Source organism: Caloenas nicobarica, chromosome Z (assembly GCF_036013445.1).
Source record: "Caloenas nicobarica isolate bCalNic1 chromosome Z, bCalNic1.hap1, whole genome shotgun sequence".
Classification (NCBI taxonomy): Eukaryota; Metazoa; Chordata; class Aves; order Columbiformes; family Columbidae; genus Caloenas; species Caloenas nicobarica.
Genome location: NC_088284.1, coordinates 96,889,744 through 96,917,170, shown reverse-complemented (window position 1 = coordinate 96,917,170; position 27,427 = coordinate 96,889,744). Strand labels below are relative to the sequence as shown.

Genomic DNA, 27,427 nt, shown 5'->3' with positions numbered 1-27,427 from the left:
ATGTCAGAAATTATAGCAAACTTCTGTGCCTCCTCTGTCGCTGCCCTCCCCCTTCAAACTTCACCAGGGAGACTGTGAATATTTCCCCTTTTCTTCTGCCTACAGCAGCGCTTACCTCATTTGTCAGGAGGCATGTCTCGTTATCAAGAAGCAAAGAATTGAACTTCCTTGCTGATAGGGATGTTTAGAAAATAAAACACTATTATCCACAGCTGTACTTCCAGTAAGAGCAAACAGTCCCCTTTTTTTAGATATCAGCAGGTCGAAATCTCAGCAGAAGGATGCATGTTTGTCGTTATGATTCCTGACGACCTTTCTTGTTTTTATTCCACTCTGATACTGAATACCTACCAGCATGTTGAGGTTTTTAACCTCCTGAACTGATCTGGGGTTTGTTACAAAACACCATTAATTTATATTTAACCACCCAGGAATTTCCTCGTGTGAGTGCATTGGCCAGTGTCCCAGTTCAGGCAGTACTTATGCCAGAATTTGTGACTGTTTTATGAACTACTTCATGGTGAGGCATGAAGGTCAGAGCGGCAGTTATCTGAATGACAAAGCTATGGATGAGCTGTTCAGTGCATTCTGCTGAACCATACTTTTTTAAATCTGAGAAGTGTTTTAACATATTTTAAAATGACTAGTTTGAATATGCCAGGATACTGGGAGTGTGTATTTTATCCACCCTCCTCAAGAATCAAGCAAATCTAGGATTCTGAGACCAGATTTTGAGGATACATATTGCAACTTCCATTACTCGCTTCAGGTACCTACACTGTCTAACTGCACACCAATATGATAGTGCACTTGTTATTTTAAAACATCTATTTTCTAGTTTGGGCAGAAAGTTACAGTTTTGTCTTAACACTGTCAAGCCAGGACCTAAATCAGAAATTATACATGATTTTGAAAGGGGACATAGCAATTACATAATGCTTTTAAGGGAGCCTTATTAGTGAAATTTATATGAGCCTTAAAATCCTTAAGAATAGGTGACATCCTTTATTGCACACTTATTGTCATTTTACCATGTACATCATCATCTTCCATATCACTGACCTCATTTTCTGCCTACGTTTTCCAGACATGAGGTTTAATTGATATCCAAAGCAAAATCAGCCCTGATCAGTCTTAACTGTTTCATTAAATGATACTGCAAATTGTCCTTCACTTAGATGTGATTTAAAATCACAATCTCTTTGAAAATCTGTTGTAAAACCAAGTTATCGACCTCCAGACATGCAAATTATTTCTCATTTTCTAATAATGAGAATACTAAATAATGCCACTAGAATACAAGAAGGATTAGTAATGTTGGTGTTGTTAAGGAGTGAATCAGACTTTCAAGACTGTAATTTTTCACCCCCATGTTTCTGCTGTCTGCCTGTGGCTAGCTTCAGAATAGAGCAAGACTCTTGAGCAAGCCCAGCTCCATACTGGTTGGTTGGCAAACTTTGTTGAGAGAAGAGCTACTGCCCTGATGAAGGCAACATTAATCCTTCCTCTCCCTTCTCACGGTTCTGGCTCAGGGCTACAACCTGTGAAGGGACCGCTCCTCCTGAGAAAGCAGTGGCTGCCCAGCCAGGAGCCTCAGCAGAGGCTGTGATGGGACAATTTTTGTCTCTCCCTCTGTTTTGATTAGTACTAGGAAATGAAGAAAGCTGATCGTCAGTCAGTATGAAAAGCTTAGTTCTGCCTGTGTCATTGCCAGTTTTCACTCCTCACACCACCTTCTGAAGTCACCCATCCTACTTAGCCATAACACTACAAAATCACCTCATTCCACAGAAGCCACTTTTTCAGTTATTTTCACATCAGAAGCACACAAACGCATACAGGGTTGAGCTGCAGACATATCTGTTCTGCTTATGCCCATGCTTAACATCCCTGCTGCAAAGCAGCAGCCTAACAGTACAAAACCATGAGGTGCAACATTGGGCTTTGCAAGCTGTGCAGGTGCAGAAACAAGCTTCTGTGCCTGTTGTCTCAGATGAAAGACGGAAGTTTATATAATTACTTTCCTAATACTATTTCTTGCTCTCATATCCCCATCTCTGCCACAACTGAAATGTTACTCTCCCTCCTTTTGGCAGATCAGTGCTTTCTCAGGATGTACTCTACAAGCCTGTGTTTGCCTTCGTTACTCTGACCACATTTTTACAAGTACACTGAAACATCTGTCTTGAGGTTTTTCTGTTCTTCTCTTTGGCTTGACCTACCCGATAATGGTGTTTTAACTCCTACTTCCCAGACTACGGGGTCTTGAAGTACCAACTTCATTGCTTCCTTTCAAACAGACTTGCCTCCCATCTCAGGAGAGATGCATGAAGAAATCTGACTAGGAAAGAAGGACACAGTGCAAGCTGTTTGTAGTTGGAGATCTCCATCTCCGTTTATTTCTGGGCAGGGAAACATAAACCAATTTCTTTTCCTCTGAACTTTAATGTGCAATAATGTATTTTGAGATGTTTTTATCTTTTATTTTTGTCTTAAAAAAAAGAATTTCTGGGAAGTTTCAGGTTTCAATCAGACCAATTTGACCATTTTTGGCTCACTGTATGATAAGAAGCCAAAATCTGACAAGCATTTTCAGGAATAAGGCAATAGCATGGTGCTATTAACTGTTTAAGTACGTGACTTGAGATACTATTTGAAAGAATGGATTTAGCTGGCCTCTGTTACCTCACTGGTGGATTAGGGAGAGGCAAATTGCATCCACAGCATTGAAGACATGAAGGTAAGCAAAAACTGTAACATGCCTGAGAATTTTAATTTTTAAATAATGGCCTTGTGGAGCTAGGAGTAGCACAACTCAACACTGTGTCTCAGTGGAAACAAATACAAGTTCTCCATCATTCTTGGCCACGACAAATTCTGTGATATTTTACAGTTTGAGTTTATATTTTCAGCTTGATTTTTTATTTTGGCTTGTTTCTGTACTAACAATCTTCAATGTAACTTTCCATTCAGGCCTGTTTGGTAGTCCTGGACATTGATGGATGAGAGAACTTAAAAGTTCTAGATAACTTCAAGTTGTAACAGCCTGAGTACGTGATGGGAAAAGAAGAAACTTTGGATCTCCCGCCTTATCCATGGTAACATTAAATCCTTGTTGATTGTGTTCTCCTCACATTGCTCTAACAGAGAAATGGTCCAGGGAGCACCATTAGCTTGACATGATCTGGTAGGTGAGAGGGGCATGTGCCTAGTGGTGTGTACAGCTGCATCCCCTGGCAGGATTCCTGCGTGCTGCCCCTTCCTGAGCTCCCTATGTGCTGGTGGTTGGACAAAGAGCATGGAAAGTGAAGGGACGAGGCTGTGGCTGAGGACAGATGTGGCCTCTTGGTTGCCCCATTAGCTACTCCTGCCGTGGCTGCAGCACTGTGGGCAAGAACTCATCCAGCCTGGCTCGGGTGGCCTTGTCACCTGGCGCTGTGATGTGACAAGGGAGCCTAGCCCTTCTTGCCAGACAGAGACTCCTCTGCACCCTGGCACAGCAAGGCAGGAGGTTCCGCGCTGGTGTTTGAGGTATGAGGAAAGGTCTGAGCTCAGGGTCTTCATCTCCTTGGGACAGAGCCGGGCGCCCCCGGGGCTGCCCGAATTGCCCCGCATCCTCCTTCAGAAGGGCCGGGTAAGGGGCCCCTGGGGCTCGGGGGGTAGGGAGCGGCTCGGTGCCGCGTCCCCGGGCGCACTGGGAGCCCCCCGGTCGCCCCGCACAGCGCGGGGGGAAGCAGCGACGGCATCGCCCTCGCGGGGAAGCAGGACCGGGTAGCGCGCCCGTCCCGAGGCCGGAGGGTGGCGGGGCGCCGGGCGAGGAGTGAGGACAGGAGGCCGGGAGGGAAGGCGGAGGGAGGGCGGGAGGCGGGCGGTGCCGGTCGGACGGGGGGGCGGCGGCAGTGCCGGCGGGCCGGGCGGCGGCGGCCGGCGGGGCAGCGCGCTGCGCCGCCGCACCTCTCCCCGGCGCCGCGGAGCGAAGCGGAGGTGAGCGGCGGCGGACCGGGGCCGGGAAGGAGCGGTGCCCAGCGGCGGGGCTGCGCGGTGGGAGCCCTGCGGGGTGCAGACGCGCGGGGACACGGAGCCGGGCGGGTGGGGGCCGGTACCGGCAGCAGCCGGTGGCACTTGTGCCCGGCGTGGCAGGTCACCCCGCCCCCGGCAGCGTCGCGCTCTTAAGGCGCTGCTGGCGGCGAAGGGGCGCGGGGCGGCAGCGGCGCTGCCTCGGGTGCGCTCCGGGCCCCGGCGCCGCACACGCGCTGGCGCGGCCGCCGAGGTTGGGTCCGGCGCGGCTGCCGCGCTCCGGGGAGGTGCGGACGGAAGATGCTCCTCGGAGGAGTTTGCAGTCTGAGCTTCCACTTATCAGTCCCGAATGCTGGAAACACCGCTGGTTTACCCGGCGTCTCATCTAGCTCGGCGTTTGAGAGGCTTCACTGCCTCTCTGTACTGTGCGCTGTTGTAGCCGGCGCTTTTCTCTGCGTGGGAAGTTTTTGCTGGCGGGAATGTCCTGAGAGTAGAGATGGGAGATAAAGTGTAAAGGACCTTGCAGAATTGGCTTCTGAATAAGCGAACGTCTAAAATACAAGTTTGTACTTCAGTGAGGGAACTGCGGAGTTGGAGACAGTGCTGGTTATGTGAAAGCTTTAAAACATTGAATTGTGAGAGGAGAATTACTTGGAAGATATCAGGACATTGTTTTGAAAATAAATGCTTAACAGTGAGAAGAAAAATGGAGTGTGATTATCATCTTAAAACATTCCAGTTTGACTATTCCACTTTTGACTGTGGTTGGGCTGATAAATGCTTTCATTCTAGGAGCATGTTACAAAAACATTTGTTTGTATACGTTGTTTAACCACCAGAATGTTTTGTATGGTTTCTCTGATTATATGTATATGAGCATTATATATTTTATACATTATTTTCCATGTCTTATATGTGCAGAGACTATAAAGATACCATACACTACATCTGCATTGTATAACGTATGCAGATAATTGTTTTATCCTGTGACTGATGCACTTAAAATATGATGCCATATCGTATCACTCAGAAAACCAGAAAATTAGATTTGTACCACAGACTAATATTATGGAATTTCATTTGAACAGTGCTATGCCTTTACAGTGTGTGTATCTTTGTTTTTAATATTGCAGATGCCTTTTGATTGCAAGACTGCTGAAATGTTTTGAGGGCTACCTCTCCCTTCCTAACCATGAACAGTTCAAAATCACCAGGGCTGGCTGGATTTGGAATCTTGAAAAACACAACCTGCCACACGGAGAAGAAGATTTCAGTTTTCTTTTCAATAATCTTCATGACGGTGGGAATTTTGTCCAACAGTCTCGCTATAGCAATTCTATTGAAGGCATATCAGCGATTTAGGCAGAAATCAAAAGCCTCTTTTTTGCTTCTTGCTAGTGGTTTGGTCGTCACAGATCTCTTTGGCCACCTCATCAACGGAGCCATTGCAGTGTTTGTATATGCATCGGATAAAGACTGGATTCGATTTAATCAGTCCAACATTCTTTGCAGTGTTTTTGGCATCTGCATGGTTTTCTTTGGTTTGTGCCCGCTCTTCCTGGGCAGTGTGATGGCTGTTGAACGGTGCATTGGAGTCACTAAGCCAATATTTCACTCTACAAAAATGACTTCTAAACATGTGAAAATGATGTTGACTATGGTATGTCTATTTGCTGTTCTTATAGCTTTGCTGCCTATTCTCAGGTTTAGAGCCTATCAAATTCAAGCATCGAGGACCTGGTGCTTCTATAAAACAGAACATGTTGAGGACTGGGAAGACAGATTTTATCTCTTACTTTTTTCTTGCCTTGGGTTACTGGCCCTTGCTATTTCATTCTTGTGCAATGCTGTCACAGGAATTACCCTCTTAAGAGTCAAATTTAAAAGTCAACAAAGACAAGGCAGATCTCATCATTTTGAAATGATCATTCAGCTCTTGGCTATAATGTGTGTTTCTTGCATTTGCTGGAGTCCATTCCTGGTAAGAGCCTAATGTGTTTGCCGATTTTTAATGTGCATCACTGTATAAAAGTTATACCTTTTTATTTCCAGGTTTTAAGGTGCTTTAGCTGCAATGACAGCTCCCTTCATTTTTCAATGTATTAATTTTACGGCATATTGCTAATGATGTATGTACCTATGCATATATAACAAAAATGGTAATTATTCTCCACTTCTGAAGATAAGCAAAATAGATTGAGTAAGCAAAGCATATAGGGACTGTGAGGGCTTTATTTCCAGTGCTGTGAAACAGACAGTGGTGCAGAGTGGTGACTAGAATATATTGAACAAATATTGAGCTTGTGCAAAAATTCAGTGAAATCTTGGAAGGGCAAGTCTGTTTAGTCTGTACTGTGGTTCATATAATTTTTTATTTATGGTAGTCTGTTCATTGTTGTTATTACAGTTTACTGCTACTTGCAAACTGTGTTATGGAAGATAACAGTTAAGAACTTAAAAATCCTCTACTCCATTAGCAGGGTATTAAGGGCTTTACTTTAGAGTCATGTTAAAAAACAGTGGTTGCCAGTGGGTTAAAATAAAGATTTGGTTTAGACCTGATCAAGCTGGGTTTGTAATCTGGACAGATGACTAGCAAAGCTGCTCTGTGCAGCTGGTGCTTGCTCAGTGGTGCCAGCCGTAACTCAGGAGTGTTTGCTGCTAAGTGCTGTGACTCTTCCCAAGTGGTAAGTGTTGCTCATGTTGGCGTGTGCTCTGTCAGTGAGCAGGGTCAAAGGAAACGGGATTATGATATGGGAAAGAATTTGACGGCTCCTCTTTTATGATGGCATTAAAAAGCTGATATTAACTGTGATTCTTTTTAATGTGGTAAACCTGACCGAAGAAAATCTATATTTTTTTACTAGAGCGAGAGAGGTTAAGTCACAAGTGATATGCAATCTTAATTTATTTCCTAGAAACAAGGTCACATAGTTTTGCACTGATGTGAAGAGCAGCGATTGCTGTTTGAATTTACAAATATAGAAATTTACATCTGAGATCTGAATCAGATGTAGCTGTATCTCATCTGCTCACTGCCTATGGTGTAGTATGGAGTTACCCGAACTAGTTCTAAATTCGATACTGATATTAGCTGCGCTGCAGCAGTTGGGTATATCTGGCAAGTAGCGTTTAGTTAATCCAGTATCGCAGACTTCAAGGAGAGAGTCTGAGTATAAATCTCTGCATCACTGAAATGTACAAAACCTCTTTCACTTTTGTTCAACACACCCAGAATTTTCTGCCACTTTTCTATTGATTTCTCTAGATTTGCTCTGCAGCACAGTTTAAATTCACGTTGGCTTTTGACAGTGTCCTGGCTGTAGTGTACAGGGTGTAAACAAAGTTGTCAGAACAGTATAGCAAGCTTTTGTAGTGTACTTACTTCCAGTTACTTCCAGAAACGCAGTCACCTCCTGAAATTTGTCTGAGGCAAGCCACAGAACGGCTTTCAAGAAAAGGAACTCCAGTAATGGTTTTATTTTTCATGAAAAAATAGTATATTATCCTCTGGTGACATTTATTTTCAGATAAAATAACTGCCCTTAAATGCTGGAATTAATTTGATTTTTAAAAAGCCCTTAGGTGTCAAAAAAGCTATAGACTTCTTTTAATTCAAGAGAGATACTTAATCTATTCAACATATGAAAGAACACTAAATTGCAACTACTGTGGTTGTTTTTTCAGTGTTGCTAATTTCGTTATGCCTTTCCATTTTTGTTAACTATAAAAACATAATTTTTAAAATCTCAAATGAAATTGCAACACTACTTTTGTTAAATATTTAACTTCATCAAAGTTGTAGCTAACAATGAGTTAATATTCCATCTGGTAAATCTTTTTTCAGAGCCTTTTCAGAGCTTGGCATTTTCATTGTGAGGAATACAGACCAGTGAATGACTTGCCTAATTTTGTACTTAGTAGTCTGGGACTGTGGTGCAGAGGGACATGATACACAAGGAATTCTCGTTCATTGGGTGGCAAATCTACAGGTGCTCATAACACTTTGCTCCTGGATCTCTTTTGAAATGAGATGAGCCAAACTGCCACCAAAATTAGCCTGGTAGTATGGGAAATAGTTCTGCAATAATGTACAAATTTATGTTAGAAATGAGAAGTTAAAAAAAAAAAAAAAGTTTGCATAAGGTAGGATTTAGTTCTTGAAACAAAGTTTCAAGGAAGTGAACAGTGTTTTAGCCAGAGAGTTCGGGAAATGCAATGAGACGGGGTTCTTGGTAGGTGCTACCCTCTTGGCTGTTAGGATCGTAGAGTTGTCATCAAAGTCAATTCTCTGAATTTCCAACTCTTTGTTTTGATAGCATTGCATTCACTGCATACAAACAGAATTATAAGTGAAGTGTTAATTTACCAAGCTTTATTGGACTGCAGTGGAACATACAGATTTGGTGGAAGAAAGCTCTGCCATGAACATACTGCTACTCATCCTATTATGTGAAACCACTCCAGGCTTTTAATTTGTGAAGTGAATTGTTTAGATTCTATAATCAGCATATACCAAAATAATTATTTCTTGAAATAAATATGAGCAGGTGGTCATAGGTGAAATTATTTGGTAAAGTAGCTAAATACATGCTTGATTTACATTAATTTGCTTTTGAAATTTTTTCTCAAAGCAAAATCTAGAAGTCAGTGTCAATCTTTGAACTGTGAATTTTACCCATGTTCTCGATCCCAAAGAACATACGGAACAAACGTTATGTGAGAATGAATTGACTCAGTATAAATCAAAGTGATTAGAAACCAAACAAACCTTTGGAAGAGAAAGCAGAGGAAGGCAATGCAGTTTATGGCACATGCAGTGTGCAGATGCAAGAGTTTGGATTTATTTGGTGTGATTCTCTGTCTGATGGGGGGTTTGCTTTGTTTATTTTTCTTCTGTTTTTAATCCAGCCTGGTGTTACATCAATTGTTGTATGTTGCATGGCCACCAAAATCGAGTCTATCCAATACTGTAATCCAACTGCAGATTTACTTCACTATTTTAACGATTTTCATTTTTAAGTGGAATTATATATTCAGTCACTGTGCAGTGCTGAAATCACCTTTACATGACATTAGATGTGCAAGACCCTGGATCGTGCTTTATAGTGTCTGGTGTGGAACTGAACGTGCTTCTGCATCTGCTCAGTGGTAATGAACTTGTTTTGGTGCCTTTATGTATCAGTATATAGGTATATCTTTAGCATATAAATTATATATATTAATATTTAATATTATAATCAATCACCATCTCTATTTTAAATCTCCTGGAGATCTGGAGCATTTGTGAGAAGCAGAGCCCATGGTGTGGCTCAGTTGGAGCCCTGCTTGGGGCTGTTGGACAGGGAAGGGACTTCCTTCTGATTTCTTTTCTTCCTTCTGATTTCTTTTCTTCCTTCTGATTTCTTTCTTGAAGCTCCATCTCACTTGTTCCTCAAAAATGAATACCTTTTTCAAGGTTTCCGCCACTGTGTGGGAATCTTTCCTTGATGGAGTACCAAAATGAGGGATGCTCCCTTTTTCTTCCCTTATGGGTGAACTTTTATCTCCTTTTTGAGGAGTTGAGAGCTGGAGGGAATTCACAAAAATGAAAAAAAAAAGGAAATTAATGAGTTTTTCTAATTTCTGTAGTTAATGATTTTCAAAGATACATTTGTTCAGGCAGTCTGAATAATTTTAGAATAATTTTCCTGAATTCCAGGAAAATACGTTTTGGAGATAGTGAACATCAACTTCTCTGTGTAGTAAGTAATCCTTTTTCATTCTTTCTAGAGTCTTAGCCTTTTGCTATGGATGCATTGATTTTACTGGGTGAATTTGGTCCCTGGGCATTGGATTCTTGGGAATAGTTGGGCTGAAGTATTTTGTAACAAGCATCTCTGATGAAATAGATTGTTATATAAAGCTGGTTTTTGGCTGTGACTTGACATCTGGCCTGTCATGAAACAGCTTGTTTTTGGAGCTCTGTTTGTATGAGCAAATTCTGACTTCACTACGTCAAATTCTGTGGGGCTCAAGAGATAAACGTATTTCAAATTTTGCTTTTGGAGTAGCAAAGTGAACTTACTGTACTTAAGGACAGGAGGGGTTTATTTCAGAATGAATTTATCTGCGGGAACAAATTATGATATGGAGAAATGTCTAATCTTTTTCATGTGTGGAATACAGTCTTAGCCTGAGAAAAATACTTTTCCATTCAAATTATTCTTGTTAAGATCTTTTTCCATGCAGTTATCTGATTACTTGTATTCCAGTTTTGCCTCCCCTGTACTGCAGAAAATAGCCCCTCCTTCTGGTTTCTTCTGCCTTTTTTTTTTTTTAATCTCAGCTATTTATTTCATATGGTTGAATTGGCTGTTATTCATTTGCTTTTTATACTGCCTAGATTAATTTCTAGCAGTCTCTTCTCATGTCATCTCTTCTCTTTCCAATTTGTTATGCTAATTTTGTCTCTCTGAACTTGCTCTGACTTCTTGTCCTCAGATTATCATGTATAGCGAGGCTTGACGGTTGTTTTTTTGTGCACCTAGGGCTGCATTTAGCTCACAGTTTGCTGAATCACTCCAGCCTTGAGGCTGCTGGAGCTGCCCTGAGTGGTCCTTCAGTGAAGATGCTGCCAGAGCTGCCCTAGTGGGGATGCTCTCGGTGGAACGCCCTTACCCCGGCCCAGCACACCCTGGTTGCTCCACCAGATATTTCAGGTGCTGAGACAGGCTCTTGTATGATACGTGCTGAAGGAGGTCAGTGGGTTGCAGGTTTTACCCAAAGAAAATTCTAGGCCATATAGTTGCATATATGATAAGGTACTTTGTTGTACCTTATTCTTATACGTGCAATGTTCGTCATTTATATGAGCCCATTGCTTTATTAATGCTGCTTGTATGTCTTCAAATATTGCTGGTTGTATTGTTTCTACAGCAAAACAGTTACTTAAAAACTTGCCAGTTCTCACAAGATGTCCCAAGATGCAGGTCCACGCTTCACCAGTGAGGCTCTTGTCCCTGCGGACAGTACAGCCACCCCAGATCTCATGGGTGGCCACTCTGTAGAAGTATATGTGCTTACAGAGCCACTGGCAAAACACATCCTTGGTCAAAACTGCAGCCTCCTTGAATTCATGCCTGCATAGGCACTGTCAACAAGAACAGGGATCATTTCTTTTGAAAAAGAATAAATTAGGCTTTCAATTTCCAGTCATCCCGTTCTGAAGACTGAAGGAGATACTCTTAAACATGTTTAGCTAAGCTTGCAGCTTTGAATGCCATTGTAAAAGTTACTTTCTCAGGGTAAAAACATAGTTTGTCTTTTTCAAGATTCAGATTTTTATGAAGATAATCAATGATAATTACTATGTTTGTGCTGCCTTTTGTCATTGAATTCTTGTCCTGTTTTACTAGAATTGTTGACTGTTGGCAGCGTACAAAGACGGGATATGTTGTCAGAGTCAAGAAGCTGTGGTTGGAGTTGAGTCTGGGCCACGCTTCATGCCCTGCCTGCGGCAGGCTGAGGGACACAGGAGAGGTGACCTGCTGCAGGACTTCCATGGGAATACCCCTTGGACCTTGTCATGGCTTCTCCTGTACCAGGTGCAAGCCCATCTCAGGAGCCCACTTCTGCCACAATGTTTTTAATAAACGAACCAGTTTCTTCGGGAAAGGAAAAAAAGCTTTTAGTTAGCAGGCAGCCTGCTGGATACGCCTCCTTATCTCTAGTCAGAGCATCAATACAGTAGTAGTTATTGTTGACTGCAGGTTGTTATTTCTCTTCCAGGCCTTACTGCATCAGAAGAGGTCAGATCAGGTGTGGCTGTTTGACTGAATAAAATGCTCCCTGAGTTCCTCTGGAAAGAAAGAAAATCAATCTCGTATGAGTTTGCTTTTTTCAAGCTACACTAGAAAAAGGGCTGTCACTCTCCCATATATCTTGGCCTTTTAATTGCTTGCTGAGTGTCTCAGTACATCCATTAACACTGTGCAAATTCAATTGCTATTCTTGCTTGAGTTCCTTTGAATGTTCTTCTGATACTCCAAGTTAAATCGCTAAAATTTTAGTGTCGTTCCTGATATTATGGCCCAAAAGATATTTTGGAATAGATGGCTGATTTGAAGGGATAAGAGGGTAGAGAACACTCATTTTGATTGCAGTTTTTGTTAGTCTCAAGACAGAAGTGTCTTTTTAGCTTAGTTTCCTATTGGAATAGGGTCTAAGCAGCAACTCAGACAATTCAAACGTGCTTTAGTATCTCACTATGAAAACAGTCCGTTGAAAGAAATTGCAGGTGTTTGCAGAGAGAGAATAATGAAGTTTAATACAATGCATATAAAAATTCAATCCACCTATTCAGATGTGTTTCTATGATACTAGAAACCCTTGGATAGGGTTCATGCCTTTTTTTTTTTTTTTTAGTATTGGTTGTGGAGATCTTTCTTTTATTTTGGATTCTTAAGAGGCGCAGCTGAAAAAATTATACCAGGTTAGATGAGAAATGGAATGATATACTTGTTTTAGAGTGTACCCACCTACAATGATACTGAATTTCAAAGGTACTGTTTGAGTGTTCAGGGTTGGTCTGTTCCTATTTTTATCTTTTGCAGTTTACCGAGATCTTACGGGCCTTAGCCTTTTTGAGAAATATGAATCATTAAAAAAAAATGTTTTAAGTGCGGGCCAGGGCATAGTTCATCATAGAGTGCTTAGAAACTCTATATTAATTGTGGCTATATTTGTAATTGAAGTGTTTACCTCCTTCTCGCACAAGTCAGGAAGTTGAGCAGCTGAGATACTGTCTCAACAGGAAAGTTCTGGAGAACAACTGGACAGTGGTCAGCATGTTGTCCTTCAGTAATGATGTGATCCAGGGAAGGAAGAAGAGCCGAGACTGACAGATTGTCCTTTACCAGAGGCTTTTGGGGAAGCATAAACGAAGTTTTTGTTTTCTGTTTACTTATGCTGTTTGGAAAAACTCACGTAAAGCCTTTTTCTGAAAATGCAGTGCCATCAGAATGCAGTGAGGTTGGTTTGTTTCAGAGAGAAAAATTAGGGAAGGCAGTTTCCAGTCATGTGAGAACGTTGCATTTTCAAAACAATGTGGTCCTGTTTTTCTTTCAAAATTGCTTGCCGCTTGATTTTTCAATTTATATTATCTATATGGAATTAAACCACAAAAGTTTATAAACAGAAACACAGTATTTTGTTTCAAATAGGTGTCAATGACTTTCACAGAAAATTTTGATTTTTTTTCAATTTTGAAGTTGGTGTCTCAAAAAACCAAATTCTGAAAACTTTAGCCAAATAAATTTGCCATTCATAACCTCCCCTAATATATTCAGTTGGTAAAGTTTTCGGATTCTGCGCTTGATATTAAAAAGTAAGTCAATTTGACGTACTTTCCAATTTTGTTTGATACAAGAGAATTCTTCCTATTTCCTAGATATTACACTTATTCAAGCCTTTCTTGCCTGAAAATATCATGCACTGCATAACCATTTTTGGAAAACGTCATACATGGCATAACCATTTTTGGATAGTTATTTTAGGAAAGCTCTCTTTCCTGACTATCTAAAGCCTTTAAATGGTAAACTTGTTGCTGAAAAGTCTCTGGGACAAATACACTGACATGGAACAACTCCAGAAAGTCCTTCATCCTCACCAGGTTTAACATGACACACCTCGGGGTGTGATATGCATTCATATATTCTCTGAGATATTCATTATGGTGTTAATTTACAACCTTGAGTTTTGTATGGTGATTACAAATGCTTTCTAGCAGAAGTTATTTGTCTCAATAGCAGTATAGAACCAGCTCATGTCTGAGACAGCGCATTATTTGAATCCTTTTCTGGGAAATATGCTGTTTAGATTTAAAACAGAGCAACAATTCTTATTTCATGTGTTTTTAAGAGTTAAATTTTACATTAAAATATTCAGGAATTGCTGAATTGCGATTTGGGTTACAAGCTCCCCAAGGAAGGAAGGCGCCTGTGCACAGTGCCCAGCAGAACAGGAGCGCGATCCCGTCGTGGGTTCTGTGTATGTGCTTTTAGAAATAGTCATGGTCAGGTGGCGGAACATTGCAGGAAGGGTTTACACCAGGAGTTACAGTAAAGTTTTAGTAATTTCAACTCATTCTTTCTTATTCATTCTCGTATTGGATGAGGCCAAATAGCCGAGCAGCTCAATGAACCTGAGCCGCCCTGTAAATAATAGAGTGTCTCTTGCTGAAGGATTGCTCTTGTCTGCTCCAGACAGGGCAAGGAGAGGAGTGCAGCTCCCAAGCTCGCTCTCAGCTCCTCTTTTTAATGAGCCATGTGAAAACCTCATTCAGAGACACATGCCAAAGCGTGGGTTTGAATGGCATTGGAGTTGTGTTTCTCATGATTTCCTGAAGAAGGCTGAAAACGATGCTTTGTGTAAAGGGCATCCTCAGCTGAGGTTTTTAAGACAATGAGGCCTCCACACTAAATGCACAGAAACCGAAGATTACTTTGTCATTGGGGAAATGGAAGTTAATGACTGATCTCCAGCTGGTGCCCTCCTTGCTGTCCCAGACCTGCGTGCTGCCGGCTGCCTCAGGGGGCTTGAACCATCCCTGGCGGTGCTGGGCTCTGCCTGGGCTGTTGGAAATAGAATTTAATCCACTTTTTTACCAGGGGCATGTGTTTGCAGAAGCAGTGAGAGATCAGTCGCTCCTAAATGGAGATTTGATTTTTCTCTTTCTCCTTCCAAAGTGGTCCAGCTGCACAGCAGTCTCTTGAAATTTATTTGCCAACGTTAAAGAAAAAAAAATTGCAAATTATATATTCCAACTTGGTAAATATATTGTTACTTCATTAGCCTCAATATTTCCATTCATAGCTACTTATTGGAAATATTGAGGCTAATGAAGTAACAATATATTTACCAAGTTGGTAAATAAAAATGTGATTGTTTTCCAAATGAGTGGGAAAACCTGGAAAAGCAAAGCAATAGAAGAGAAGTAGTAGGCCTTTTTCAGGGTTTGAAGCTTTGCCCGGCTGACCCTAATGGAAGAATAAATGCATCCTGAATACATATAATCCTTACATCCCTGAATACTTATTTGTTTTGTTTGTGTTTCTCAGGATGGTCCTTATTATGCAGTATTCAAAATACGCTATTGTTTTCTGGTCCCAAGAGGTCTAACAGTTGTCCTGTAAAATTTCTCTCAGGATTACTGGGTAAAGAATATTTTAATTTTATCTGTAAAATGAATTTTTTTGTACATGAGATTTTTGTTATAGGCCTTGTGGTTAGGCAGGAATACATTCCTTGCTCTGTGTAAGCAAGCTTTCTCGTAACTTTAAAACACGTAGCTCAGGAAACAGGTTGTTTGTTTGAGTCTGGTATGGACACTGTGTCTTTTCATTACGAACTGAGTCATCTACTGTTTTCAATGCTAAAATCTTCTCTGTCCATATTGATTCTTCTTTCAAATAAGTTAATCAATTAATCTGTGAGAGTAATTACACTGTCAGCTAGGTAAACTAAAGCATTTCTGATTTTGAGGGGAGGGAAGGAAAAAAGGAAAAAGGACTGTCAATCCAAGACAGAACTATCTGGATTGTTTCAGAGAAACAAAGAGAGGTGAGCTGGAATGCTTCATTCAACCCCACCCTGAATTTATGTTACTGAAAACCAGATGCAAACAGGTAGTGTTTAAGGGGAAAGTTAACAGAAAGTAAAAGCTTCACATTCAGTTAATGTTTGTGAGTTTATGCACGCAAAAAATCCTTTTGTTTATGAAGCTTACTGCATAATTGCTTTCCTGCCTTATATAAAACACGACAATGCCAAAGGCAGTTAATAATATATAAATAGTGAGCATAACATTGTGGCACTTCACCTGTTTTTTCCAGTGATTTTGTCAAATTCTTGTATACACAAAAATCTCATTTCAAAAGGCATTTCCAAATGTTTGTTCCGAAAGCCTATTGCTATCTATAAATATTTTGCACAAAGCTGTAAAAACACAGATGGTGAAAAGTATCACACTTGACTCTAATGGCACAGTAATGGATTACAATAGTCCATGAGTCCTCTGCAGGCCTGAGCCTGCATGAGGAGAGCAGAAATGTCAGCAGAACGGAGCGAGGTGCATCACACGGTGAGGTCAGACGGAGCCGAGCTGCTGGGCGGCAAACACCCACCAAGCCTTAATTTAATGTCGTGGCTGCAGTGCTATCTATGTGCTGCTACACTGCTGTCCTTTCTTTGGTGTTCAGTTGATGTGAGTTCTGCCCTACCAATTCAGAGGGGTGCTTGGACATACCCTTTCAAGGCTTTGATCTTGCCAACATGAGAAAACGCAGGTGTATCCTGAATGGTACCATGTTTGTGAAGCGGCATCATTGGCCGGTGACAAATTGCCTAGTCACAGAATCAGCTGTCCCCGAGAAAGGAATATTATTAATTATTTTCATTTGCTTAATGGAAAACGTTGTGTTTTCCTTTTTGCTTTATCCTTTTTTTTTTTTTTTAGTTTTATCACAGCAGTAGTGCTTTGGGAACAGCTCTGAGTGCTGAGTGCCTTTAGCTTTACAGTACCTCCAAAAGGTTCATGCAGCTCCGTTTTAAGTGGGATAAATATGGAGCACATGGAGGCTGAATAAACTTCTACAAAATGTTTTTGCAAGCTCAGTTACCTCTGGTCCAAATTTTCTGTCTGTTTCTCATTTGGGTTCTGTGTTTCTCAAGAGAGACTGTGACCCTGACTGGGGCAAGATCTTTCTCAGACTAGCTGCCTTTAACAGGATAATAAGTAAACTTGCATGTTTAAGGATGCATATCATGGCAGGTAGTAGTTACCATCCTTGATTTACCTGTTTGGGACTAGAGCTTGATTTCAGGAGGTAGACAGATTTTTTTTTTTCCCGTCTGAATAGTGAGCCAGTGGATCCATTGCTGATTTCTAGTGTCATTATTTTTTTTGCATAAGTGTACATCAGAGAAAAGGGGACTCCCTTATTTTGCTGCTACTTGTCAAGAGCAGATCCTGCAAAACTTTACACATGGAAGTATTATGTATCCCCTTAAAAGTGCCTGCTGGACTTTAAGGTGGAGGAAAACTTACTGTCGCATTTTGTCTTCTACAATTCCCTTTTAAAAACATATTTTTAATAAAATCACTATGCTTGGTTGAAATTTACTTGCTAGGCCAAATGATCATCTGGTTGAAGGTATGGTTCGTGTTTTTCTTTTAAAAAGGGAAAGGAAAACATTAGGGGAAAAACATGCTGCAGATCTATAACATAAAAAGCATTATGTGGCATAAGTAGTACAGTGCGTGTACTAACATTTTGATGGCAGAAGTGGTGCACTACATATTTTTCTTGGAAACCCTTGCCTTTAAACTGACTTATACAGAATCACATAAAAAATAAAATGAAGCATACTCACCTTTGTTGCAACAAACACTTGGTTTGTAAACTGCAACATCTATATTTGCTGGCTGTTTCTTTTCAAATTGCTGTTCTTATGAGGTATAAAAAGTATATAAAATGTGAAGATAGATACATTTTGATTTCTCTCTCCTCTTTTACAATTTTTTTTTCTTAAAGTTTGTGTTTACAGGGTACAACGAAGTACCATCTTCTATCACCTCTTGCCTGTAGCAGACTACAGCTTCTTTATAGCACATATGAATAATGGTAGTTCCAAAAACTGCAGGAAATGCAAAATGATGATATATTTTTTGTTTCCGTGGAATGGGACATAGTCAGTAGAATACCGCCTTGAGTTCTATGTAGTTTAGGAGAAGGGGATATGGACCTCCAGATTCGACATGGGCATCAGCGATGAAATATAAGTACTCTGGAAATACTGAAAAAAACATGGACTTTCTTCCATTAATAGAAATTCTCAGAAGTGCTTATAATGAAATCCAAAGGAAGAGGAAGAGGTTTGGGAGAGTCTGCAAGGTTCCTGCGGGGAAGTGGAGCCTGAAGGCTGAGCTACAGAGGAAGAGAATTTCTGATGTTTGTTTGCATGTAACAAACCCGGCCTGTCTGCTCTGCTTTCTGTGGCGATCTCCCATTGACTGGTTTTTATCCAGTTTCCTGAAGTCAAGGATAGAACCTCTATTTAGAGCCTATGTGCTGAATTGTATCAAAGCAGCATTACAGTTTGTCTTATTTCCTAACTAGCTGTAAAGTCTGCTGCTTGTTTTGACTGACTGTCCTTGAGTACTAACAGGAATGTGACTAAGCAGCACTGCCATTTAGCTTATTAGTTGTTCTCATATAATTGAGATCCAATTGGAAGGGAAATTAAAGACATGCTGTTTAGATTTGGGGAGTGGCGTGAAGCTTTGGAGCATTTTATTTTAGTTTGTTGCACTGAGCTTTGTCCCTAAGGGAAACAACAGTTCTCTGATGCTATCTGCTAGATGCAAAATTGTAGAAGTCAACAATTTAAAAATGTTTTAAAACTTTTCCGTCAGACTTTCTGGATCTTGCAAAGTGAACTTTGGTTTTAATGAAGCCTAAAATTGGACAAAAAGGTTGGAGAAGTTTAATGTGTTGTGCTAAGTCCTTGCTTGACACAAATTTGATTTCTCTATTTATTTTTAGGGACAGGGAGTTCTCAGGTCTTTCCTTAAACCATCAAGGACTAGTATGAGTCAGAGTAGCTTCATACCTTACAAGCAGGCAGCCTTGGTTTAAAAAGCCACTTTTACAGTATGCTTACCTAAAGGAAGTTTGAATTGTATTGGTTACATCATGTGATACTTTCATTTTTTTTTTTTCAAAGGGAGACAGCTGTGTTCATATAAACATTGTATAACTCAGCAAAATGCTACTCGGACTTTTAAATTTCTAAATAGGTTAGAAAATGTCATGCGTTGTGTTTATTATTTATCAGCTAGGGATTAATTTTTTGAGTCATTTTTGAGTCATACTGCTGAATCTGCATAAATATTTGATTCAGTTGTGGAGATCAAAAGCAACTACATATGATGCAATTGCGTTGCCTCTTCCCACTTGCCCGCTTGTGTACTGTTGGCTACAGAGGACAGAATTCTTTTACCATACCAGTCTACAGGGAAGAAGAAAAAAAGTTAGTCTTTGAATCGGTTTATTGACTTCGAACTAATTATTGAACAGTATTAGTGAAACAAGAAGAAAAGAAGTGACCTTTCTGTGCCCGCGGAGGAGGTCCTGCTCTCAGAAGGCAGCTTAGCACTGCAGCAAGCTCTGGTTGCAGTTTCTGAGCTGGCAAGTTGTGCCAGTTCAGTGACTTGACTTTCTCACACTCAGGGAGAAAATACAGACTGTCTGCTTGTTTTGCTTCAATTAAATCCTTTAGTAAACACCTAGTAATGTATCAGGCCTTTTAATATAATAATTAGTGATTTCAAACTGACTTTGGAATAGTATTTTAAGCATTTGAATTTAAATGAAAAATGAATATGAAAATGTGACAGAAATAATAATTTATATTGGTCTCACTCCATTCTACCTGTCTTCAGCTGGAGTTTAGAGTCTTCTTCTAGAAATCATCAGATGACTTTAGAAAGGCTCCAGTAGCCAGGACATGGTCTCCTCTTTGCCATATCTTTGCATGCAGTTGGTTTCAGTTGCCTCCAGTTTTCTTACATGTTTTCTCAGAAGACATGGAGGAGCTGCATTTGGCATTTATTAGCTTTGCAGAATGCAAGAGAAGAGCACCTAGCAAATTTTTGAAGTACATCAAGAGGCAGATTAGGAAGCCATATGTCTCTATCAAGTCAAACCCGCAGTGTATCGGTTAAGTTTGTTGGTTCATGAGCTCTATTGAGCTGCCATTTGCAGCCCTGTCCTACTTGCATGAATAAGGACTATTCCATCTGAGTTTGGTTTGTGGTATTGGACCTCTAATAAATAAAACGTAGGACAGTCCTGAGAAAACATCTCGTGCAGAAGCCAAAGGAGTTGTCCAAGTTTGGGTGGGCTGCTGATGTCAGAGGAATGTGCCCAAGAGTTGTGGGGTGAAAACCAGATTCAGGGAACTGATTTGTAAGTGTTTGCGTTGGCTCGGTGCTCAGACATTCCTCCTCCTCCTCACACCGGTTCCCAGCTGTGCTTCTGCCAGTCCTACCAGCTTCCCTAGGAATGTTCCTAGGGGCTCTTTTTGCTGCTCCCATAGATGTCCGTAGACAAACGCTTGATCAAATGCTTAATCAAGCAAGTACAGCCTCCTTTTATGCATTCACTCTGTTCCACTCAAGTTTATACTCAGATGTGGTGACCTTCGATATAGGTAGGGCCTAGGAATACAGAGAAGCATTTAAAAAGGAGCAGAATAGGTTTGCTGGAATCTTAAGTTGTAGTTTTATCTCTCTCTTTTTTTTTTTTTTGTTTTTTACTATGTATCTTTGTGAAAATATGACCCTCGGCACTCGGACAGACTGACCCCACCTCTCATCGCCCAATAAATCAGTGTATTCACAGCATCAGTTGTAAAATATCCCATTTCTTAGTTAAATAACTGTATCGCTTTAAAGGCTTTGGAACCGAAAGCCTTACAGTGTTTCATCTTTCTACCAAAAAAGTCTTCTTGTGCTTTGAACATTAGTAATGGAGATAATTTACTGTCCTCTGGCAGATTCCTGACTTTGCAGAGCCAGGCTTTCTTCACACAGGAACTCAGGTTACAAAACCTCAGTGGCAGAATGCCTGCAAAGGAGGGCTCTGCAAGGCAGGAGCCCCAGCGGCGCCTGTTTCACTGGGGCTGGTGTTTCAAAGCCTGGGCTGCAGCTCTGCAAAGCGAGGAGGCCAGCCACAATTTACTGGGCTGGTGTAGCCCTTGAGTATCCTCTACCAGAAGTGGTCCTGCTGGGCTATGCTGGAAGAATAACACTTCCACCCATGTGAAACTATTGGCTCCAGCAGTGTTGTTGCTAGTGGAGGTCTGTCCGTGTGCGGCACCTCCACAGGTGAACGAAACCCTCTGTGCCTCCGTTGGCAAGAGGAGGGATATTGGTGGCCTTTGTCGCCATAGCTAAAATTTTCCTAGAAACCTCTAAACCCTTCAGTATCAATAAATTGTGTTCTGTTGAATCTTAAAATGTGTGAATTTTCTTGGTGATATCAAGGTGCTGTATTCCTTAAGCAGACTTTAATTTGGAAAATGTGAAAAAATGAATACCTTTCGTAAAAATGTTCTGATCTACCAGTGGCCTCCATTCTTGAAAAAATCCATGGCTGGAGTAGTCCTGGTATGCTTTGCTAGCTCAAATTCTGGAGAAGTTTTTATTCCTTGCTCAAATCATTCCCTAGTCTTGGAGGGTATTCTCTGGCTGGTTGCTATCCTCTGCTCAAGGTTCAGCAGAGACACATGTATATCCTGTGTAAAACATCAGAGGATTTCTTGGATGATAAACATTATATGCCTTAAAGTATTTCCTTTGCAATTGGAATGCATTGATGCTGTGAAGGTGTGAAGATTAGAGATAATGTTGAAATTATTTCATTTATTTACATTCTCTCTTGGTGTATTTTTTTGATCTATAACTTTAAAATGTTCCATTTTCAGGTGACAATGGCCAGCATTGGGATAAATGACAGTCATTCAAAGGAGACCTGTGAAACAATACTTTTTGCTCTCCGAATGGCAACATGGAATCAGATTTTAGATCCCTGGGTGTACATTCTTCTCCGGAAAGCTGTACTTAAAAACCTGTACAAGATCACAAGGGGATGTTGTGGTGTGCACATCGTAAACTTACACATGTGGGAACTCAGCTCCATCAAGAATTCTTTGAAGGTTGCAGCAATATCTGAGTCACCAGTAAGTTCCAAACAAATCAACCTACAGCCATTCAGCTCTACAGGGCAATGAAGTTAAACACGGTGTATGAAGAGATGATGGAGGCAATGCTCATACATGGGCAATACCTTAAAATGAATTCCAAGGTTCAATGGTTTGGAATTTGTTTTAAATTTTGAGTGGTTTGCTGATATTGCTACTCCAGAAGATGCACTTGAATGTTTTAATTCCATTTAGAATACATCCCTTCCAAAACTGGTAGTAGAATGGTAAACCATCCCGTATTTCTCCCTTCCAGGTACTGAAGTGAACAGGGTTCCTTATAATACTCCCCACCAAATCCTTTACCTTAGCAGACTTAAGAACTATGCGAGTGTGAAAGTGAACTCCAAGATGATTTTTAAAAGGGGTAGATTTTATCTACCAGTGATACCCCCAAATCCTTTGCAGAGTCCTGCTTCCCAAGGTAAAGTTCGCCATCCTTTCCTTTGCTTCTGGGCATTGAATTTTCCAGTTGGATATATGAAAGACATTTTGGTTGTGCCCAGCTTATTAAATGATCCAGTTTGCTTGGTTCATTGACTTGACCTCTTAATTATTTACCGTTCCATAAATTTTTGAGGGAGCTGCATCAGTGTAAGCATTCCTTTCAAATCACTGACAAAACATGAGGTTCCCTGTGGGAACGCAGAAGCAGCTCAGCTCAGCTCGCTTACAGTTACATGTTCAGATCTATCAGTGAGTTTTTAGTCCTTTCAATAAATTTTGTTGATACTAATAGGCATAAAGCTGTGGTTATTCTGTAAAAAGAACAGTGTGGGATTTTTTTTCCCCCAAACTGAGGAAAGTTTCTTGAAGTGTTCCCTCAATGCATATACTGAAATGCTTGAGAGTTACCTCTGCTTCATTTGTAAAAAGTTACATGTGTCTCATGAAAAATGTGTGTGATCAAATGAGCATCTCTGCAGGGAAGTGCACTGGGAGCACGGTTTTGTTTGTGAAAGCAAATGGCAGTCTCAGTTTCTGCAGAGTCTGTGTCTGAGGGCATTCAGTATATTTGAAGGTACCAGCAAGTTTCCAGGACTTGACACAGAAGGCCTTTCACCTTTAATGCTGCTAAAAGAAACTTTGGTTTTTTGTGACTGAATTCTGTTCAGAACCAAAGTGAGAGTATCAGAGACTTTGTAGCAGAGGGATTGTTTTAAGATAGAAATGTCTATGTTATTTTTACCTACTTAACTTCAAATAACCACATAAGTAAATTGTTGGTATATTTGGACAAAGTAGTTAAAAACTGATTCCCAAGAAGACAGTCCGAAGGACCAAAACTATTCCTGAACTACAAGTTCATGTTGTATGTGAGAATAGTTTATGTTGGAAAATAAAAACCCAAAAGGTTTAAATATTTCAATTTCTTGTTTTAAAAGCTATTTCCTTTTTGTTTTAAAAAGGTTGAAAAATAAGTGGGTTAAATAACCCTGTAATGAATTGAAATGGCTTCATTTACCCTAAAGAATTTCTATATGTGATTTATTTTCTCAGTCACAGAGCTGATAAACCGTGGACATATTTGATGCTGGTATAAGCTCCGCACTGTTGCTTCATGTGAGTTCTGCTGAAATCTAGAAGCATTCAGTCAGTGCTCTGTTGGGCTTTCTCATTTCATAGAATGTGATGCCAGTGTATCTGTTGACATAAATTATTTGTTCTTTATGGAAGGTTGTTGTTTTAGCAGCTGCAAAAATATGTTGGTCCATAAATTGTTGAGATATTTGATTGGTGAATGAAGCTCATCAATGTTCAATTTTGTTATGTGAATAAATGTAGCTTGTGTAGTTCATACTGGTTGACCTGTAAAACAAACAAAAGTTTATATGTATATGTGATTTCTTATATTTTGTGTACTAATACATATTGAATGTAAATTGCAAAGCCTCATTAAAATTATCAAACTGTATCTTGAGAGTTATGATATCTTTGCATAAAAAAGAGATCTGAAGTTGTTAAAAATAACCTTATAACACAAAAACCTTACACGGGATTCAAGGCATCCACTGCCATTCACACGTGCGATATCAGTTGTGAAGGCAGAGAGGACAGTGAGAATTCAACTAGGAGGTGCCAGTGTTCGTACGCTTTGCTGTCACGTGAGCAGCCCGGTGCAGTTGGTGGTCTGCAGCAGACAAGGTCAAATTTTGATGATCCATGCTTAGAAAATGCAAATAAAAGTGGAGCTGAGGGTGTCTGGTGTTTGGAATGAAAGTGTTTTTATCCAAATAGCTGCCAAGATGTTACACAGACTCTGATTAGTTTCACATACACTATGAATCCTGAAAAAAATGTGAGTTTTGCTGTTAGAATTTTGTCTTGTCCAGTGACGTGATGGCTTGCAGAGGCAGCTCAGGATACGGCTGCCCAAGGATCTGTTACCACTGAAAATGATTTGATTATCATTGTGTTTCATCTCACAGCAGAGCGAGCAACGTGTTGTGTTGTATGATTAGCAAATTATATATTTTATGGAGTATGAGATTGTAAAAAAAATCAACGATACAGCTTCACACTAGGATCTGAGTATTGTCTGGGCAGGGAGAAAAGGGCAGTCTGCTTAGCAATGTGCTGATGATCTCTTTAGAGGTTGGCTGACGATGCGAGCGGTCATGAGCTGCCTATTCACTGCTAGGCGGTAATTAGAGTCTCCAGAGCAGGCAGGGGCTGTAAGTGTTCTGGTGGGAAGAAAGTGAATCTCATTTCTGACTAATGACCAAGGAAATCCTCAGGGTGGGAGAATATTTTAATCTAATTGGGATCTTAAGCAATGACAGGCTGTATAAAGAAGCACATTATCCTAAACTAAGGTCCTAGCCTAGGCTGAATCACCCTGCTGAAGCAAAGAAAGCGTCAGTAAGTTGCTCATCACAGCGATTAGGCAAATATCTGTAGCTTGTTACCTAGATGCAAAGATATGGAGAGCAAGGATCAAGGTCTTTTTGATCTGATTCTTGAGGCAAAGTGTTCACCTTGTATGTTTATTTTTGGATATTTGTATATATTACTAGTCTGATGTGTTAGTAATGTTTTCAGGAACAGCAATATGTACCACCTCTGTAGCCATGGTGATCCTTTAGGACAAGATGTCGGGACCTTTCAGATGCACCTTGTCTTCTGATACACTCCTCCAGGATGTTAACGGTAACACAGCACATCACTGATTAACTGCATAGATCGGCATGAGATTTAATTCTCAACACTTGGGTCTGGGGAAAAGTGCTCATATCCCAATTACAACACCTATCGTGACTTTCGATGCTTCCTAAAATAAACCCAGACACTTTTCAATTTAAACTTCTGTGATCTGCCACCATTAAAAATAGTAAAACTAGTCTTTGATTTCAGCAAACATTTTCAATTCAGTCTTGCTGCATTATATTGAGGAAAGTATTTACTCCTTGAACAGACAATGTTTTCCTGCTGAATGTGAATTACTTGTAATATTTACTAGGGAATCTTAAATACTAACAGTGTAATGCTGTTCCAAAGATAAGATAAAAGAGGGGCTATTTAATATGAGTAGTTGCATTTAATGTTCTTGAGATAACGCTGAGGAGTTTACTGCTTTGTGATGAGGAATAGCTGCAAGGAAAAAAAACAATTCCGTTCCAGTGCCCATTGGCCATCAGATAGTATTGAGTATGTCAGACAGAAAATATTGCATATTAGTGCTATGTTGACTGGTTCAGTAGCAATATGCTTTTTATTCTCATATAAATGACTTTTCAAAGGTGGGTTGTTCCTTAGCAGTAGATGCAGAGATGTGGGGAGTGGTGGTGACAGGTATTGTGCATCTCACAGCTTCTTGTCTCAGACACTGGAGTGGGATAAACAAGGGGGGAAAAAAAAAAATCACATTTTATTTTCTACATGGAAAAAACCACTATCACAGCTCACTTTCCTGTGACCATTAGGACATCCAGTTGGATGGTTTAGATGGAGGCCTTTTTCTGTTGTAAATATACCAATTCAGATTGTCAATTAAACTATCCCCTCCACACCAAACAGCTGTAACATCAGCTGTTACATCAGCTTCTCAGGGTGCTTTTGGAGCGAGCTGGCTGAACCATGGCTGGGAGGACAAGGTGTCTGGCCACATGCTCTCGCTGCTGTCTTTTCACCAGTTTTGGGATTTGAACGCACTTTGAGACGACAGAACTTGCAAAAATGCCACAAATAAATGAGTGCAGCAAAAGAGGGAGTAGCTGTTTACAGGCATAATGAGTCAAGTTGGTCTATGTTGCAGGGCCAGAAATTTTGCAGGGGCAAAGCAAAGGGAGCATGTAAGGGAAATGCATCAGCAAATGGAAAGGCAGTGAGACCTCCCTTGCTGAAGAGCTGTTAATTTTACTCAGCTGCTTTGTGAATCTGTACCCTTGGTGGGAGGAGATGCGGCTGGTGAGGAGGACCTACACTTGCTTATCATTACGGGATTCTTCAATATAACTCACAGATGCATTAACTCATACTTTCTTCAGGTTTTTCCAAGCTTTCCTGGTTACTTAAACTAATTAGGTCAAAATTAACAGCAATGTTTGTTGCAGGCTTTTCTCTGCCATCTGTTATTTGTTCTTCTCTGGTAAGTAAAATAGTAATCCATACGTTTTCTTGCTTCTACTTCACCTTGATAGTGTCTGGCAAATCAAAGCAGATTTGCAGTCTGACCCTGATTAAGCTGGTGCTCTGCTTTTATGCGTATAGATAAAATATACATCTGTGATCCACAGTTTCTGGCTCAAGTATCTTAAATACTATGACTGTCTGCAAATTTTTATTAGCAGGCTTACCTTTCTGAGACAGGGGGCATGGAGAAAGGATCCAGCTCTGGTAGGAAAGCAGAACATAGGTGTGAGTATTCCCAGCTCTGTTCTCCATACTCCTTCCAGTATCAAAATAAAGGTATTTTTCCTCTTTCCACTTTTTTTTTTTTTTTTTTTTCCCATTAGGAGAGAAATACCATAGGGAAAAGTCCTGTCCAGCTCTGGAGAAATGTAGTAGTCTGGTGACTCTTAAAAGGTGATTTACATTTAGAAGGACTAGGCAGTACAATCGAGGAATATATCTGTTGCTGGAAACCTAGAGATTGGATCAAAGAGCCTGAGAGTTGTGCAAAGCCTAAACTATTAGGTCTTATTTAGTACAATTTATTAATGAGAAACAAGAAAACAAAAAACCATAATATTTGCAGCAAGTTACAGAAGTATTAATAATGCAACAATACCAAATGTCTTGTCAATCACAACTGTTTGCTATAATAGATCTGACCCTCCTCATGCAGAGAAAAAAGCTTCCTCTGAACCCTTCAGCACCCCCAAATGATGATACTTTAAGAACAAATCTATTTACCACATTTGTCTCTTTTTTTTCCTACTGCCTCATGTAAACAAGATGACATCTGAAGTGGTTGGTCAATGGTTAAATATTAAAAATACATATTTTCAAATGCAATTTAAAAAAAATTGTTTATAATTAGGATAAGTTAAAGAGTGACATAGACATACTAAGGACTTTGTTTCTTAGCAACACATTCATGGAGTCTTTAAAAAAGAGTCCTGTGGTTGCAAGAATGTAAACATGTATCTATCTAGCTGTTTAA

General features: G+C 40.3%; 1 protein-coding gene across 5 annotated transcripts; it reads left to right on the top strand.

The window, feature by feature from the left end:
- Positions 1-3,908: 3,908 nt before the first annotated feature.
- PTGFR (prostaglandin F receptor) lies at positions 3,909-23,640 on the top strand. 5 transcript variants are annotated; one of them, XM_065656769.1, is made up of 3 exons: positions 3,909-3,984; positions 5,151-5,677; positions 21,547-23,640. In XM_065656769.1, the coding sequence occupies exons 2-3, from the start codon at positions 5,210-5,212 to the stop codon at positions 21,850-21,852; spliced, it is 774 nt and encodes a 257-aa protein (XP_065512841.1). In that variant the 5' UTR covers positions 3,909-3,984; positions 5,151-5,209; the 3' UTR covers positions 21,853-23,640. The 5 variants fall into 5 exon arrangements, with proteins under 5 accessions (XP_065512841.1, XP_065512836.1, XP_065512837.1 ...); XM_065656764.1 differs by having other exon boundaries at positions 5,151-5,998; XM_065656765.1 differs by lacking the exon at positions 3,909-3,984 and adding an exon at positions 4,205-4,270 and having other exon boundaries at positions 5,151-5,998.
- Positions 23,641-27,427: the final 3,787 nt, after the last annotated feature.